We start from the raw sequence: 20,016 nt of genomic DNA on the forward strand, positions 1-20,016 counted from the left end.
CTACAAGAGATTTTGTAACTTGCATTTTGTATGATTTGTATAACAGATGATCATATTAATTTATCATTCAATTTTGAGGAATAATGAATCCATAATGATCTCATATGATGGGTGACAAAATAACATATATAAGAAAATAACAGATATTTGAAACTAACAATAAAGCTTCATGACGAGGACAATGACATAGGTTTGTTAAACTCATGAGACAAAGTAACCATGTGTGATGGAAACAGAAACTTAAGCTTTGATCATTGATTTCTTGTCTTAATTTGGCTTTGGAAATGTTATTATCAATGCATGGAATGTCTGAATAAAAAAGTTAACATAAGGCCGCTAACAGTAGATAGCAAAATCTGCCTGAATGGATGTACAGGCCAGTCAAATGCTGTACAAGATCTGCCTGAACAGAATGATGTACAGGCCAGTCAAATGCTGTACTTGATCTGCCTGAATGTATGTACAGACTGACCTGATGCTGTACTAAATCTGCCTGAATGGATGTACAAGTCGGCCAGATGCTGTACTAGATCTCCCTGAATGTATGTACAGGCTGGCCTGATGCTGTACCAAATTTACCTGTATAGATGTACAGGCCAGCTTGATGCTGTACAACATCTGCCTGAATGGATGTACAGGCCAGCCTGATGCTGTACTAGATCTCCCTGAATGTATGTACAGGCTGGCCTGATGCTGTACCAAATTTACCTGTATGGATGTACAGGCCAGCTTGATGCTGTACAACATCTGCCTAAATGGATGTACAGGCCAGCCTGATGCTGTACCAGATCTGCCTGCATAGATGTACAGACCAGCCAGATGCTGTACAACATTCTGCATGAATGGATGTACAGGAAGGCCTGATGCTATACTAGTGGCAAAACACCATCATATAACTGCCATCAATGTTAGGAAGGATTAGAGAAAACAATTGTCATCCTTTGAAATGATGTACCTGTTGTGAAAAGTTAAAACATCTAGAGTTCAGTTTAACTTTCATCTATCTGAATGGATGTACAGGCCAGCCTGATGCTGTACTTGATCTGCCTGTATGGATGTACAGGCTGGCCTGATGCTGTACCAAATTTACCTGTATGGATGTACAGGCCAGCTTGATGCTGTACAACATCTGCCTAAATGGATGTACAGGCCAGCCAGATGCTGTACTTGATCTACCTGAATGGATTTACAGGCCAGTCTGATGCTGTACTAGATCTGCCTGAATGGATGTACAGGAAGGCCTGATGCTGTACTAGATCTGCATGAATGGATGTACAGGAAGGCCTGATGCTATACTAGTGGCAAAACCGCATCATATTAATGCCATCAATGTTAGGAAGGATTAGAGAAAACAATTGTCATCCTTTGAAATGATTTACCTGTTGTGAAAAGTTAAAACATCTAGAGTTCACACAAATGCACACTTCTGCTATCCCATCATTTATACTAACGTGTGATTAGTGGATTATAACAGTAAATATTCCAGACAATAAAACACTGGCTAGCAAGTTCTAAACATAAATTCTTATAAAGAATAAAGTGAAATTTATTTCACACAATTGTTTCATAAATTTTGTGAAACTTTTTTCAGTCAGTGACCTTCAGTGTCCTGAAACAAGTTCATGATGATTTCATATCCTTCATAAAGAGAGAAAAGATAAATTGGCATGATATATTCATTGTAGCTTTATTGTTCAACACGCTTGCCAATTTTGTAACTTTCAATTGTACATAAATCATTATAGTTCCAACAGGTACGTGTTAAGATTCATGGCAACAGAAAATAAAAAATTGCAAAATACAAAATAAACGGTAAATAGAATAAAGTTAATACCATTGAAAATAATATCATTGCAATAGACTGTTGAAATTAAGAATAAAGAAAATATGATGACATTGCCTTTAATGTTACACAAATTATGAAGTATTAATGTGTGCATACATGGCTACTATTTTTGTGACTAATTTATTTAATTTTAACTTAACATGTCATGTTACCAATTTAGAACTGTCTATTGTTAATGAGAGAACATCCAGCATTTTAGGGACTGGGTAAGACTGTATGAATACAGACTGGTCTGTAATAGATCTTCCATTATTACTTCTTGCAATTACATTTAGAGTTGAACAAATGTTTTAATATTTTTCTATTATATTCAGGTAGAATATGCCTGGGTTTTTTTTTCACTGACTGTGTAACAACATAATTTACTTTACCAGCTGTTTCACAGATTAAAATACTCAATAGTCTCCACATGTAGCTCTCAACTCCTCCACTCACATAACATACACATTTAGTATTGATCAAATATTTTCCAGGAATATGTGGCATGCTCAAAACTTGTGATTCTATAGATCAGTGACCTCATTCTCTCCTTTCTAGCGGCAAGTCTTCGCTTCAGTTTTCACTATCAGGTGAGATTTATATTAAAGCATGAATAAAGGTTGGTTATAATATTTGCATGTGTGAATACAGTACTATTATACCTGAGGAAAATGCAGTCAACGCCTGTTTCTACCTTGTCTAAATAAATAAAAGGTAATCAGTGAAATTCTTAGTCTGCGTTCTTAGAATCAGCTCAAGAAATAATTCATTTTCAAAATAAACAGACAAAATGGAATTATCTTGTTAAGTTAGAGGCAAAGAGAGACTGGTATGCATTTCAGGGAAAGAAGAGTACCAGTTGCACCTGATTATTTAATGCAATCATAACCCAGTCTGAGTGCTGTTTGATTTTTTTTTAAGCAATTCATGAAAAATGAAAAATTGATCGTAAATTTATCATGCAAGAATAGCAAACATGCAGATAAAGCAATGTAAGGTAGCGTTTTAACTCAAAGGAACAGAGTTACATCATTTTTGAATTAAATAAGCTCGGCTATCTTGAACAAATACACATAAGTCAGCTTCAAACAGTCTAGATTAGTAAGTTGATATATATGAAGATAAATGTAACAAATGCTGTCAGAGATCTCTCTCAGCTAACATAACCTCATCTATAATGTTACTGTCTTATCATATAGACTTCAGTTCACAGTTTAACTTCCATTCATGCTCGACCAATCAGAACATGTATTGTATAAGGCATGGGAGGAGCTTCTTTTGTTTCGAATGAATCAATTCGCTGACAATGAAATTAAAATGCGGGTCAAAGGTCACGTAAAACAAGTTTTAAAAATTTGAACACGACAAGTGGCTGCCAAACTTGGCAACCAGCTTGCCGTGTATTTACATTTTTTTATTGACATAGCATTTTAGAAACAAGTACAGTCGCATAATAACAGTAATGCATACAAAACAGACATGAAATTAACAGTTGCGCATCAGTTAAATCACATCCCGCCATCTTTTTTTTTGCTTTTTTTTACAACCAGACATAAACTGCATGCAGTGGAGCATCTTCATTTTGATTTGTTTGGGTGTATGTTCAAATTAAAGGAGGTTAAACTGTCTGGTGCAGGATACAGTCAGAGTGGTACATTTAAAGCTTATTGTCATGAGATAAATGTCAAGGGGAAAATGTTGTCTTGTTAAATATTTTTATCATGTAATTTCATACTGGGATGTTCATCAAACAAATTGTAGCATAACTTATATTGTCAATTTATGAAACAGAAAATTAACACTTGGGGGAAAATTGACATACTGCAGAATTCTGGCAGACGGTCAAAAATTATAAAAAGTCTTTAAGTAACAAAAATAGCAGTAACAGTGAACAACAGCAGTAACAAAAGAATTTATATGATCAAATAGGTCAAAATATTATTGGGCGTCTACTTATTACAGGAAGATGAACGGAATGGAATATGTAAACTTTGTTGCTATTTTCAGCTTTAGAATGTTAGTGTTTATCTATAAACATACAACAACAGCATTCATCATCAATATAAGATATTACAGTTTTCCCTGTAATCTTTGGATAATAAATTTTGTGAGGCACAGATCATGGGTTTCAATAATGGTAACAATTTTTTGTGAGATAATCTGGTAATCTAGTGATCGGCACCTTTGTCTTCCAACATGTCTGGGACCAGCTTTCAGGATGAATATGAATATTGAAGAAACTACAATATAGTTTATAATTTATAACTCGAGAAGGGGGGAAAAGTCAGTATTGTTCATTCAAAACCGTGAGCCATTACAAATTGATAAGTATCTACTATATATAATATTGAGTAATATTGTAACAAAACAAACTGAAGTTGCTCTTACCAACTTTTGACAGTTTTCGGATACCTATTTTTGCCATGTAATACGGTGTTTTTCATTATGATGTCATTATCTGAGAAAATACTAAAATGTTTTATTTCTTTATATGCTTCAATACATTCTCACCAGGGTCCATAATCCTGTCAACAAACATTCATCAGCACTGAAATCTGACACCAAAGTTATCTCAAATTTGTAACAAAATTAATTTTTTTTTACTTAATTCAAAAAGTTGCAAACTACAGTTCTACATTCCATTTATATTATGAACCAATAACTAGACAAGGAAATTTGTATTTGAGACAGCAAAAATTTGTAATAAATATCCGTTTGTAAAAGTACAACAGGATTCATGTAACCAATCACAGGCCAATGACTATATTGGCAATACTATCCTTCCCTTGATTTGGACTGGGAACAGAGACTGGCCTAATTCTATCTTGGTGAAATAAGCAAGGCTTTATAGTGCAAATAAAATGAGAGCATGGGAAAAAAGCCATTATCAGCCAATGAACCTGCGTATGCATTACTTAATGTAGTAGAACACTTTAATCATGTCACGTTAGGTCTACAAACCTCAATGAAAGTGACCTTTTTAAATTAAAGGTTATATATTAGGACAATCATAATATGAGTAAAACAATCAGTTTACAAGGTTAAACAAACAGCTGTTAGATCTAAGCCAGACAGCAGGGATAAAATGCCAGTGGTTTGGCCGTAGGCCAGGAATGTTACCTGTACTACTAGCCTACTATACGGCTCCCATCATCCCCCCCCCCTACTCCGCCAATATCATCTGCAGATTAAAATCCTCTCTTTATGTTATGAACTTGTCTAGTTATTAAGTCAGAAAAGTTGTAAAGAAAATTGTAATTTCCTGATTAAAGAAAATTTACAAAATTTGTAACCAATTAAAATCTCTTTTACTACTGCAGGTACTTAACCGAGATTGTGTAAAATGAAATATAACCTAATTCTTTTCAGACAACTTGTTAGTATTTATAAGAACAATCACTTTCAAGGAATTCAAAGGTAAATTTACACTTAAAAATCTATTATAACTAATTTCAATATCTTAGCATCTTAGAAAAATATAAAAAACAAATGCAGTTTATAGTTTGAACATTTTTGAAAATCTCTTAAAACATAAAAACCTCTTTTTATTGTATATAATAATATATAAGGACTAACCAATATATTTTGCATTGAGAAGAATGGTGGTATTGAATCAGCATTTCACTGTCTAAGACAAAAATAAAATCATGTCAATGAAACCAAAAGTCCATTAGGCATCATAACCTTAAACAAACACCTTAAATGTCAACATACAAATGTTCTCTGCATTACTTAAAAAAAAAGAGTTAAACCCAATCTCTAGACAAACAAGAGCTGTCCGTAAGACAGCGCGCTCGACTTTTTTATTGCTTGCCAATAAAAAAAGTTTTTGCAGTAAAAGGCAATACAAGAATCTCTGTATTTTTAAAGTGAACTAGTTGTTTGATACCCTTGAATATTACAGCAATGTTTATATGACATAATTTATGGTAAAGTGAACAAGTGGATAGGAATGAATTTTTTTTAGATTTTTTTAAGTTTTTTAGTGCTTGCCTATAATACAAAACATTGACAGTTAAGGCCATAATTCAAATAAAAATCTTTGACAGAATTACCTTCTCCTGGACATGTTTGGGAATCATGATTGTAAACAAGTATTCCAACTTTCAAATTAATATCTCAAACATTCAGTCAAAAAGTGGACTGGTACTAAAAACTTAACCAAGATTCTAAGTCGATAAAAGGCCTTAATTTTTAAAACAAATCCTTGACAGAGTTACCTTCTCTTGCGTACAGATGGGGGTAATGATGTGAAATAGCATTAAAAGTTTCAAAGCAATATCTCAAAGGGTTAAGGCAATAAGTGGATTTTACCCATATTCAATGTATTTTCTAAGTCAAAAAGGGGCATAATTCTGTCAAAAACCTTGACAGAGTTATGTCCTCTTGTCTGTTGATGAAGGTCGTGATGGTAAACAAGTATGGTCAGTTTCAAAGCAATACCTCCAATGGTTTTGAAATAAAGTGAGGTGGTGGTACAAAAAAACTTAACCAAGCTCAATACACTTTCTAAGTCAAAAAAGGCCATAATTCTGTCAAAAACCTTGACAGAGTTATGTACTCTTGTCTGTAGATGGAGGTTATGATGGTGAACAAGTATGGTAAGTTTCAAAGCCATACTTGTAATACTTCTGAAATAAAGTGGGGTGGTACGAAAAACTTAACCAAGGTGTGACGCCAACGCCGACGCCGGGGCGAGTAGGATAGCTCCCCTTTTCATAGAAAAGTCGAGCTAAAAATCTAAAAAAAAAGTTGTTTTTTTTTTTTTAATTTTAGAAAAAAATGAAATGCCTCATTTGCTCCTTTGCCAAGATTTCCATGCAGACATATTGTATTCTTGACAAGAAATGTGCACTATCTAAAGTGCACCTAAATTACTAATCCCCCCAAGTCTTATTCTCCATAAAACATAATTACAAGCATGAGAAAAACAGATTGACTTTATCACAATGTTCAATTTTTATCAGATCTTTGGGAAGGGGGGGGGGGATGGGAATTGGGTGGCAGGGAGAAAGTCACTAGTTCTTTATGGAGTTGTCCTTAACAAGAAAGTTATAAAGCAGTGCTTATGAGTAATTTTATACAATAGTCTTTATGAGTAATTTTTCAGTAAACTTCAATTCAAGCAATCAATTGTAAAAGCAAGTTTATTTAGTGTGAATTAATATATTCCATTTCATTTATTCAAATTATGCACTGTTTAACATTAATAAATTAAAACCGCAAAAACCTTTTCTAAATGCACTTAAAATGAAAATAAAATACCTTAAAACATAAATCAATCTTATTTTCATTACTTCAAAATGTGAAATGATTTCAAATTACATTCTTGCAAAAAATCTATATTTTAATTAAGAGTATTATAATATAATATTAGAGCATTAAAGTGCAATTAGGTCAATATCTTATAAATAGGTCAAGGTCATTTAAAAGAACAAGGTCAATGTTACAAAAATAAAAATAGGTCAAGGTCATCAAAAATAGGTCAAGGTCATCAACAATAGGTCAAGGTCATTTAGTACAAAATAGCTAAACTTAAAGTTTTGCACTTTCACACAGCAAAAATGTGAAATGGCAAGTGGTAACCAGATTTTTATCCTCAAATGTATACATGTCATTTAGGTCAAACTTATTGGCCGTACAAATACTGTCAACTACATGGAAACAGACTTACTCCGCAATTAAGACTGTTTGGGCATTTTACAGTTACAACTTTGTAATGTTGCACTAATTGATGGTAAATATATTGAAAATAAGTGTAAAAGGCAGATCAGTAGCGCATCCCGAATTATACACTGTATCGACAAGCCCGTCACAGCTTGAACCAACTGAGTAGATGGGAAAAAACTCACATTTGCAGAGCTCTGGATAACATTTATTGAATTTAGTGTTTGTTTTTAGTGAAGGACTCCTTACTTTTATCATGGACATTAAACAGGTCATTTACATTGATATTCAGTAACATGGCCTTATCTCTCTGTAACTCATTGGTGCTTTTAGAGAAAAAATGATCACTGATGAAAAAATTTGACACTTAATATCAATCATGTTATACTGTTAGATAATATATATTATACTATTTATGTTATTCATTATTTGTTTATACGTCTGTACTTTCTTGTAAGGGAGTTTGTTACTGCAGCCATATGGGACCTTGTCAAGGAGGCAAAATGCATTTGAGTAGTTCAAAAATAAACTTAGCCAATCATTGCAAGACTATCAATGGTTTTATACTACCCAGACAATAATAAATCACAAAGAAGTATAAGCATCTATAAAGATCAATGGTTTTTATTGATATCTTAACAGGAAGATAGGACTTCCCCACTGATTCTTCTACTGAACACCTAGCACGTTATTTCTGGATAGCAAAAGAAAATCATTCCTTGAATTGACTATAATTCTAATAGCTTGTTAAATGGGGAAAACATATCAGAAAAGTTAACACTCTTTGTAGAAGCTTAGATTTTGTGCTAAAGTTGTAATTTCCCTTATTCATCATGAATACTCAATCCCTAGACCTGCCACCACCTCATTCATGGTGATCTTCATGTACCATTATTACTTTTGAATATATCTGTTTGTATTGTTTAATATTAATAAAACAATTTGTTCACAGGTACACTGGAACTAAAGAATCAAGCAAGCTTGCACATTGGATTAAATCTTGCACAGCAAACAGTTTCTACAGTCAAAACAATGATTTTTTTGCATTGCAAAAATACCAAATAAAAGTGTATCATTAGTTATTGTGACAGGTCTAAATGATAATTATGTTACTGTTAGAGGTAAACTACCACACCCTATCATTACCTGCATGTATTATACATCTAGGCTAATGGATTAAGATTAACTAATCTTATTTTGGATTATATCCAGAAGTCTAGCAGACTTTAACAGTTTTAGAGGCTATATTTTTCATCCCAGTGTTTTTGTGATCACATAGATTAGAGATTATCCCACCCACGATGCATCACTACTGTCAGACTGGTTCATATTGTACAATTAGCCTCAATTATCTGTAGGCTGGTTTTATATTGTTTTAAGTGAATAATTCTCACTACACATATTACATAATTGTTTCAGCAATTTACAAATCATTTGCGAAACAGCTACCAGGGTTTTTGTAATTGCGCATCCGGTGTGTTTGCTCATATAATATCTTAACTAATTTCTGACACAATATTGTAACATTTTTTATGTTATGATTAAACTTGAACTGACTGAAGGTCAGAGTTATTGTACCATACTTAGCTTAAACAAGAGCACCACAAAGGCTGGACAATAAATGATCAAATGCAAATTCGTTTGACTTCAATTTGGGAAAAGACTCATGAAATTTGTTCAAAAGATGTTTGATATAAATTATCCTAATGACAGCTTTCCACCTAAAGTGTCAAGAATTATAGCAGGGAGAGGGGTGGCAGGGAGGCAACCAAGTCAAAATGAAGATGCTTCTTTCTTTTTTTCACCAAGTATTTCTTGACCTTTTTACCTTTTTGTCCTTAGTTTGTATAAACTTTTCATGTATGGTTATGAAAAATAACTCAAAACTAGTAACTGATACAACCTCGAAAAATATTCAAAGTTTATATACTCATTTTATTTATAAATAAACACTTAAAAATAAAATCACTGAAACTTTATCACATTATGAATTCTAATATCAAAATAATTAAATAAATTCATAAAATTTGCATGATACAAAATAAAATATGATCACATGTACAATGACACAACACAGAAAACCATGCAGCAGTTATGGCCCTTTCCTAGATTGATTATCTCCACCATATTTAACTCCCATTATACAAGATCAACTGTTAAACATGTAAAGGACCTGCTTTTAACATTTTTCAGCAGTTCTTAAAATACATCTATAACCAAACTAATGACTTTTTCAAATATATTCTAAACACATGATCATCATTTAATCCTTTTTTGTTTCGAGTTCCATTTAAAGTTATGACAACATTGTTCAAGTTTTAGTCTTCAAAATTTACTTGACTGTGGTTATCTAAAATAATTTGAAGAAAATGTCTTTGTATAGCCAAATGAAATGATACTGTAAAATCACATGAATCATGAAAATTGTAAGATCACATGAATCATGAAAATTGTAAGATCACATGAATCATGAATATTGTAAAATCACATGAATCATGAATATGGTAATCTCACATGAATCATGAATATGGTAATCTCACATGAATCATGAATATTGTAAGATCACATGAATCATGAATATTGTAAGATCACATGAATCATGAATATTGTAACATCACATGAATCATGAATATTGTAACATCACATGAATCATGAATAATGTAAAATTACATGAATCATGAATAATGTAAAATTACATGAATCATGAATATGGTAATCTCACATGAATCATGAGTAATGTAACATCACATAAATCATGAATAATGTAAAATTACATGAATCATGAATATTGTAAGATCACATGAATCATGAATATTTCTCAATGAGACGGTTGTATGTCCTTTTAATTTTGGCACATTTAGAATATCAATAAAGTAAAGGACCCAATTCATATTTATTTGTTCTGTTTTGTAATTTTCACAATTTGTAAAAATTACAATGATACTTTTCACATAAAACAAAACTAATTAAATAAAAAAAAATAAAAAAAAATTTTAATAAAAAACATAAAATGTTTCATAAATAAAAAATAATGGTTCTAGGAAAAAACCCAATTATATAATTTTAAAATATTAAAAATGACGCAATCAAAAACAAAATTTAAAAAAAATAATAACATTTTTCAAAAATTTTGGGGAAACCGACAAAAACTACCCTACACCAATAATGGGGGCATAGTTCTTTGGCTATGGGCCCAAACAAATCCCCACTCCCCATTTGTTGTATTCAAAAAAAAAAAGTTTTCAAAAACATGTAGATATGAATCAAAATTTTCTGTTTTTTATTTAGTAAATGTTCAAAAAATAGGATTTGTGTATCACCCAACCTATTTCACAATCCTTTCCCCCAAAAAATTATATACAGGTTTCAGCATTTTCATCCTGCTATCATCAAATTACCTCTACATGTCATTAAAACACCTTACCAACACTCGTTCTATATAAAACATTCTAGAACTTCATAACACTTTAAAAGACCTATCAACAAATGTCTTATTTATTTGCCCCTTTTTTCACTATTTTACTTTTTCCCCTTTTAAAAAGAGCAGTTTTTTTTCATTTCCCCAGCCGGCTTTTTTGTTTCTTCACTTAAATTTCCCAGTGTTTTAAATTCATTTCCGGTTCTGTTTTACCCAAATTTTGTTTAAGTCATCAGCTTTGGAGCTCCAAAATTCCAGTTTTTCTTAATCGACAATTTCCCATTTTCTCCACAAAATCACTTTACCTAACACAATTCCCTTTTATATAACAAATCTTATCTCAGGATTAAAACTTTGCTAATCATGTATATATAAAAAGCATCTTATAAATTAGTAGGAAATCATTATCTACAAGACTGTATTAGAGAACACAATTTGTTACAATTATCACCAGATATCATACATTTTCTTTCCACTTTAATTTCTATCTAATAAACTGCATGTCGTGTTTTCATTCTTTTTAAATGCCTAAAAGACCTTTTCCCTCTGCCGTGGCGTAGACGATGTCGTAAATATTGGTTATAATAATGGCGATAATGATGATTATAATAGAGGTTGGGGAGGTTTCTTACCGAAGACCATGGCCCAACTTGCCAATTTCTGTTTCTAGAACAAGGGCCATTGTTGCAGATTCCTGTATCCGGAGGTCGGTTGAAAATATCGCAGCTAGTGTCTGGTAAAGATTCTCCGTCTGCTGACTGACATTTAACTGTACGTTTTTGCATCCCAGTTTCTCCACAAGATTTGGAACACTGCAATAAGATTAATAATTTACAAATTATTCCTGTAATGTTAACTTAAGATGATAGATACAGTCAAACACAGTTCAAGTTTATGATAACACTAATTAAGCATATGAAATACAAATGACCAACCCAATATTAAGACTCAAACTACTTATAATAACTTAAACCACATACAAAGTATAAACATGAGAACAGTATTTTAAGTCTTAAGTTGAATGTATCATTATCCATTATCATTTTAGGATATATAAAGATGAACAATTAAAGTAAGTCAACAGTAATTTTAGGATATATAAAGATGAACAATTAAAGTAAGTCAACAGTAATTTTAGGATATATAAAGATGAACAATTAAAGTAAGTCAACAGTATAGAGCCCACAGTCTGTATGGAAGTGCAGGCTGGTCTGGCTCTATATTGGTGACTACCTTTTGAATTAAACAAGTTATAGGTTAATACAAACTTAATATTCTTACCTGAGACCATTCTCCTTTAGCCCATTTAGGACAAGCACCTGCGTCACATGACTGTTTGGATTCTGGTTTTTGATCTTCAGAACATTTCTCACTGGGTCCTTTCTCGTCATGACATAAAACCTGACGCCTTTGCCAACCTGTCCCGCATGATGCTGAACACTGAAATGATAATCATAAAATAATTAAAAGAAAATAAAAAAGAAGGCATATAATATAAAGAGAAAAGTAGAAAATTGTTCACTCATTATGAGATAGTAATATTAAGAACATAATCAATTACAGATAAGATAGGCAGAAACATGAAAGCAATTACAAAACACTGAAAAGTAAGTTTTTATAAATAATATTCTCTTGTCATCATATTTTTTCTAAATTCCTTTATGATTTCGTCATCTATTCGATTTTGTTATAAAAAAACAAAAGAAGCTTCTAAAACAAGGGTTAAAGACCTCTAATAATCACCAATTAACTGATATTATCTTTGTTTTTGTTGCTAGTATAAAATGATTTAGTTATAATTATTTAATGATTCCTCAAGTACTTTGATCAGATTACTGGGAATTGTGGGATAGAATTTCTCTGCTGGTAATTACTGCTTATTTTGTTTATATTGTGTTTTTGTTACTGTACTCAGGTAGTTCATTTTTTATTATGTCAATTAATAAGCAAGTAGCCTAATTGTTTGTGCTTGTTCTAGGTTAACAGATAATACAGACTTAAACTAGGACAGCATTTCTATGATGTTTTCATTTTCAGTTTAAAAAAAACAGTTTTTTAGTTAATCATCAAAATCTTTAGCTGTTATGTAATGAGAGTCAAGAATTACAATTATTGTCAGTCATTTTTCCATTGCCTAAAGCTTCCACGGCTTTAAAAGATATATATTTTCAGAGCTTGTACTGGATGTTTTAATAATATTTGCACAGAAAGATCACCTTATTTTACAAGGTCTTCATAATTATGAAGGTTTACAATCTAAATTTTACATCCTACAACCAACAGAATAGCAGAGACAATGTGTCTTTGTAAATATCTGATATAGAAGAAAGTTCTAGCAGAATAATTTTTAATTTTCAAGCTTTCCTGACATTTCCAAATATTAATACATAAAAGTAGCCAGACCTATACTGTCCATGTTTTATAAGAAGTGAGCATATTTTATGCAATAATAAAAACACAAGGTGAACAACCTATGCGGTAGACATACAATATAAAATATTTAATAAGATTATTACTGCATGCTGTAATACAGGGTAAATGGCCTCCATAAAATCATACAGACACACTTTGTTCTCCACATGTCTACAGTCCGGACATTGTAAAACAAAGTTCAATGAACTATGCTGGGTCTATCATATTACAGAGAATAGAAAAATAAACACAGGCTCAGAATGATAAAAGGGAAAGCAATAAAAGCTTTCTAAAATGACATTATTTCCTTCATTTGGATTAGGCCTTAACACTGACACAAATCTGGTCAATTATCAACAAGTTGGCACCAGGACAGAGTTACAGATCTTCCATTACACTAGCTGCATAGCTTCCTTACATTCAGATTACTATAGATTCATACCCAAAGGAGTGTAAAACAAGTTTATCAAACAAAATGACTAAGGAAGATTTTTTTATTTAATTTTTTTTTCCCAAAAGAGTAATTTTCACTTACTGCACTCCAAGGTCCTATTCTCCAGTGACTTATACCAACCACTGTGTTGGTAATTATCACACCAATATCAAAATCTTCAGGTTTACATTCATCCAGTGAGCATTTACGTTCCAGTTCTGGTTTAACATCCATGTCGCAGTGAATCTGGTCGGCTGATTTCCGGTCTTGTAATGTACATACAACTGCTCTAGTTTCTATACCAGTTCCACAGGTTACAGAACACTGAAAATAATAACAATACTCAGTAATCAATATCTAGTAACAGCAAATTGTACAAACTAAATCATATCCCAATACCTCAGACAGTTACATTAAAAATAATCCTTATACAAGACACATGGAAGTTATTTCAAACAGTGATTCATATTAAGGCCTCGAAAATTCCAAGGATTTTTTTAAGAGTTGGATCTCATACTAAAGTTTATGTCAGTTATTACTTGGAAGTTATTTCAAACAGTGACTGCATATCAAGGTCTCTACAAGTGAAAATTTTGAGGATTTCTTTTTTAAAATGATAGATCTCATACATTAGTTTATGCCAATTATTACTAACCTATTGATGTTTACAAAGACAAAAAAAGAAAACACTAACCTCTCCCCAGTCACCAGTTCTCCAGTATCCACACGCCCGCTGAGTACAAGCCTCCGTTTCAGCCGGTTTATCTAGTTGATCACAGTCAAAGGGGTCACCTACTTCATCTTTATTATTCATACATGTTACATAACGCTGTTTAATACCTTCACCACACGACGCTGAACACTGAAATACATAATAGACATTCGTATATATGAGAATATATTGCTATACAATCATTTCTTTTTGTTTGCTTATTTAGTTGCAAAGAAATTGTTTGACTTTTAAAACACAAAATAAGGAGACCAATTTTAAACAAATAGAAGGTGCAATACAACACAATTAATATAATCAAGTAATAATTAGAATGTCTTGCCATTAAACAAATTATCAATTACCTGTGTCCAACTTCCTGTTGTCCAGTGATAGATAACTTTTGGTATAATCTTTAATTTCCGTTTTTGCTCCCTCTGTGTGGTAGTCGGGACAGTGGTTGTAGGACATGTCCCCTCGTTACATTGTCGTGTCTCGTACGGTCGCTGAGTGGCATCACAATGGAAGTCGTCTAGGGTTTGACCTGAGGTGGCCTCGCACTTGATAGAACGTATTGCGATCCCCATATCACATGTTGTGGAGCACTGCATTGAAAAGTGATAACAATTATCAAAAACTGAATAACATTATTTTTAGCAATTAGATGAAATTCTCAAGCCCCTTTGAACACATCTTAATTCAAAAGATATTTATATACTTGAGTGTGTATATTTTTCAGCTAAATTATCTGCTTTTACATACATGTATTTGAAAATAAATATCATAAATCAAATTTTAAGTGATTAAACTATTCATCACTAACCTCTCCCCATTCACCAGTTGACCATCTAGGACATGTACCCATGTAACATTCAAGCTTGTTAGTCGGTTTCTGCTTATAATCACACTTTGTTTCAATAACTTCCTCGTCTCTGATGTAACACAACACTTTACGATGCTGGTGTCCATGACCACAAGTTACTGAACATTCTGTCCAATCTTGTACCTGCCATACCGGACAAGGTTGAGTGTTACAAACTCTTTCCGTGGAGAGATCCTTCTTACTACAATATGAGTCATCAACTTTTTCCCCGTTCTTGTCCGCGCAGATGGCACTTCTTTTCTGACCTCCAGTTCCGCAAGTGGCAGTACACTGTAAAAATATCATGTAAAACGTGGATGTTTTTCCAATCAAACATATGAGTACAAAACAAATCATTAGTATCTAATATTGTACTTAATCTGGCATTGGTTTTTAAAACAACAATGACCAAACCATGGCCCTTTTAACACAAAACTTATTTTCAAAATATTCAAGTCCTTTCAAATATAGTTATATATAGATAAGGACACTAAATAAAGAATATCATAATACCAGCTGCACTTCTCATTCAGTATATACCTTTGACCATTCTGTGTATTTCCACTGAGTATCTCTACATTTCCCATAGCAGACGACACGATCAGCTGGCTTAGGTCCGATTTCAGAACGTTTTATACAATGTGCCATATCAACTTCCTCGGTACTCCTGTAACGTCCGGAAACCACACAAGAGATATTTTGTCTCGCCACTCCTGTACCGCAATTTGTGGAACACTCTCCTCGGAGTACCTTCCAGCTATAACATAGAACATCATGCTTTTCAATACTTATTCAATACATGGATATCACAAAATAAATATTTAACAAAACATTTGTATTGTATTTGTTGCAGTATTGTAATTAAAGCTAGAATATAAACAATTCACATATGAAGCAGGTTTTTCATTTTTATCTGACACAACAGATGTGCCAATGAAAACCATTTGGTCAAGGGAGATATTTTAATCTACAAACTAAAAATAAAACCGATTTAACAACTTTCAATCGATGATATAGATCACCAATCTGTAAATAATGAAAACTCTGATGAAGTATGAAAGGATAGCCTGCTAAGTCTTAGAATTCTTTATCTTAAGAGTTTAACTCCTAAATACCTGCTGCACCATGCATCCTTTAATTAAAATACATGAATTTTCTATATGTATTTTGTTTTATAACATTAATTAAAGAAGCTTGTCATGACATTTAAACTTACTTTAATGTACAGAATGGGTTACATCTCTCAGATCGTGGGTAAGGTTTTGGAATATTTTCACATCGCTGTTCAGACACAATAGCATTGTCATTCTCTCGGACACATTTTATCTTACGGAATCTCATTCCTGGAATGTCAATTCACAATTAATACATTTATATAAAGTATTTTATATTCATTTTACATCATCTGTTACTGCATGTATTCATTCATTTATTTGGATAACTCTGAATCAACTGTTACAATTCAGAGCAAGGACAATCCATTACACAATTCAAAAGGTTAAGGACGGCTATAACAAAATTATAAAATATTAAAATTCAACATAAATCATTTTCCTTCACTTTTATAAAATATTATAGAAAAAAAATATAAATATAATATACATAATTATAAAGAAAGCCTTACCATTACATATATCATTACATTTTGTCCATTCACTTCCCTCCTTCCAGGTAAACCTCTCATTTTGATGTAGTGACAGTGTATAAGAATATTGAATTTTGGGAGGGTTCAAGTCTCCAACAGACAATACCTGAACATACACAATGAGTACAATAAAAAGTCAAATTTAAGAAAATCTTTTACAACATTGTTAATCATTAATACAATTTGTATTGTTTACACTACATGTTGCTTACATTTATATATCAAAATAGCAAGAATTAAAACATATTCAAACATGAACTCTGATATAATTAATTTATAGATAAAAAATTAAAGAATTAGTTTTGGTTAATTTTCAAAAAGCGAATATATCCCAAGTTTTTTGAGTTTTTTGGTTAATAAAAATGTAATATTTTATATTTAGTACCTGTAATTGTAAATCTTCACCGAGAGTTCCAGTAGAGTTAATTCTCTCCTCTATTATTTCCGAGCCGGTGTAAAACAGGGCAGCACCTTCAACATTAATCTTCTGAGGGTACGGACTAATCTGGTAGTGACCGTTCAGTAAATACTCATTGCGAAAATTTATCAGAGCTGAAACACGACAATTGATTAAATAAATCATATGTATTACTTTAAAAATGTATAAGATGGAACATCACTTGTAATTACAGGCTTAGTAAAATATTAGAATATTTGTCAAGGTGAACATGATTGTCAAATTAACCAAATTATTTACATATTGTTTACATTATAATCATAAGTTATACTGATATCTCCTAAATAACTCTTATTAAACTATATTTATGTAAATAAAAAAACAGCTATTTGGCTCATACATCAAGGACAAAATCAATCAGATTTATGTAAAATTTACAAACATCTAAAAAAGTGATGAAAAGTTTTGTTACAACAGAAAATGTAATGTTTATACCGAGGTAGTTTTCATCATCACGTAGATGTCTATAACCAAGTTGTCTTATATCAATATTGGTAGCACCAGCAGGGATCACAGTGACATTGTTGTAATCTGTAAACATACAAGTATGTAAATATTTCATACATTCTACGTTATATATAGTGATGCAGTTTCTAATTTATCATTAATGTCATTAAAATGAAAATGTCAGCTAATAATCCATCAATGATAAATGCATTTTCTGTAGAATTATTTATCATCCACAAATCACAAAAATGACAGTTAAACACAACCAAACATCTCTGTAATAACAGTTAACAAGCACTATATTCAAATGAATACTATTTCCCAGGGGAGGACATTAATATCCTGGTGTCCTTGACCTTTGACCTCCAGGTGAGTAGTCAAGGTTACAGTATTGTGACAAACAAACATACAGACCAAAAACAATAAGACCTCCTCAATCAACCAATTGTTCAATTAAGGGGTAAAAACATTTCTCTAAGATGGAAATTAACATATTTTCTTTTTTATGTAAAGTTGTATACTGTGAAACAAAAAATGAAAATCTTACCATATTTGACTGAGTTATAAGATCCGGAGATAGTTCTACATGATGCATTGTCTCCCCCACATACACCACACCTGTCACGTTTCATGTTGGAACCAAGTTTGTTATCACATCCTCCACGCTAAATATAAATCATTCCATCTTAATACACTCATTTTCAATTTTTTCCAAAATTTATGAAAATTTTCATATATTAACAATTCATCCATAGAACATGTAAACTTTTAATGTCATTACAAAAACAGAATAAAATTTATCATGAATTTTACTTATTTTAATGTTTAATGATCACTATACCATTGTAAATTTCATAAAGACTTAACTGTCTAAAAATTTTAAAATAAAACATTTTTCCACCCTCTGCAAAGATATAACTGTGATTGTACATATATTACTATACAAGTGTAAATGTTTCACTATTCCAAACATAAAAGAGACTGTATGAGAATGATAATACATACCCGACACTGACCGTTGACACAGATGTCGTTACCATCAGGCCGACATTTTGTTCCATCAATCACCTTGTGGTTCAGCATGTAGAAGTAGGACGGACTAGAATCGGCCTTACAATACAACTTACACCAGTCCTTCTCTTGAACTGTAATTATATCATATACATAATACATTATTCATTTACCCGTGGTTATACTGTAATCATATAATTATCATTTATTGTTGAAAATATTGATATCTCTTCACAAAGACTGTTTAAATTTGCTCCAGTCATTTAAGCCTTTTGAGGTGCAAGTTTTTTTGTAGGAGAACTCGAGACACAGTGAACACATTGCAGGAAGTAAACAAACTAGCTAGGTTTGATGGTTATACCAAGATGTTTAACTAGGCTCTTCATGTGACATGACAGTAGGTCAACTGTCTCCAAATCCAAAACACACTCTCTATTAAACCTAATAGTAATAGTATCATTTATAATGAATGTAAATTTTCAAATTTTGAGCCGCGTCATGACAAAACCAACATAGTGGGTTTGCGACCAGCATGGATCCAGACCAGCCTGCGCATCCGCGCAGTCTGATCAGGATCTATGCTGTTCGCTTACTAACTCTATTACAAGTAGAGAAACTGATAACGAACAGCATGGATCCTGATCAGACTGCGCAGGATGGTCTGGATCCATGCTGGTTGCAAACCCACTATGTTGGTTTTGTTGTGACATGGCTCATTTATATATTTATCTACAGAAACTGATTCAATTGTTGTCAATAAAAACATGCAAGTGGTGCTTTAAAATTGTACAAATATCTCTATCACTTACGACCATCATATTTTGGAAGCCATTTAGATCCTGGAGGTATATTATAATGACGTATTTGGCTGTTGTATTCGGCACATTGCTGTATACGGAAGTCATCACTGTTAGATGGGCAATCCTTAAATAAGTTGAATAAAAGAAATTAGTACATTTTGTATCTTTGACTTCACAATGCAACAAAATCTTCAATCACATTTTAAAGATAATTCTTACAAAATTATACTAACATCATTGTATGTATTAAAACAATATATGTTAAAGTCTCAGTCACAACATAAAAGGAAGAGAAGGAAAAGATTATATTTGTAAGTTCAGAGGCAAGTG

General features: G+C 32.1%; 1 protein-coding gene across 3 annotated transcripts in view; it reads right to left on the bottom strand.

Annotated features, from left to right (window-relative positions):
• Positions 1-20,016, bottom strand: part of LOC132723309 (A disintegrin and metalloproteinase with thrombospondin motifs 9-like) — a 126,902-nt gene that overhangs the window by 18,988 nt on the left and 87,898 nt on the right. For all 3 annotated transcript variants that reach the window (XM_060707986.1, XM_060707985.1, XM_060707987.1), the window contains 14 exons: positions 19,696-19,810; positions 18,881-19,020; positions 18,423-18,540; positions 17,864-17,959; positions 17,357-17,523; positions 16,951-17,077; positions 16,543-16,669; positions 15,867-16,083; positions 15,288-15,617; positions 14,830-15,069; positions 14,450-14,617; positions 13,858-14,079; positions 12,192-12,350; positions 11,543-11,722 (listed from right to left, as the gene is read on the bottom strand). In XM_060707986.1, coding sequence (XP_060563969.1) covers positions 11,543-11,722; positions 12,192-12,350; positions 13,858-14,079; positions 14,450-14,617; positions 14,830-15,069; positions 15,288-15,617; positions 15,867-16,083; positions 16,543-16,669; positions 16,951-17,077; positions 17,357-17,523; positions 17,864-17,959; positions 18,423-18,540; positions 18,881-19,020; positions 19,696-19,810 — 2,406 coding nt within the window. The remainder of the gene's footprint in view (positions 1-11,542; positions 11,723-12,191; positions 12,351-13,857; positions 14,080-14,449; positions 14,618-14,829; positions 15,070-15,287; positions 15,618-15,866; positions 16,084-16,542; positions 16,670-16,950; positions 17,078-17,356; positions 17,524-17,863; positions 17,960-18,422; positions 18,541-18,880; positions 19,021-19,695; positions 19,811-20,016) is intronic.

The sequence above is a fragment of the Ruditapes philippinarum genome, unplaced genomic scaffold, assembly GCF_026571515.1.
Source record: "Ruditapes philippinarum isolate M1 unplaced genomic scaffold, ASM2657151v2 ctg184_1_1_1_1, whole genome shotgun sequence".
NCBI classification, from domain to species: domain Eukaryota; kingdom Metazoa; phylum Mollusca; class Bivalvia; order Venerida; family Veneridae; genus Ruditapes; species Ruditapes philippinarum.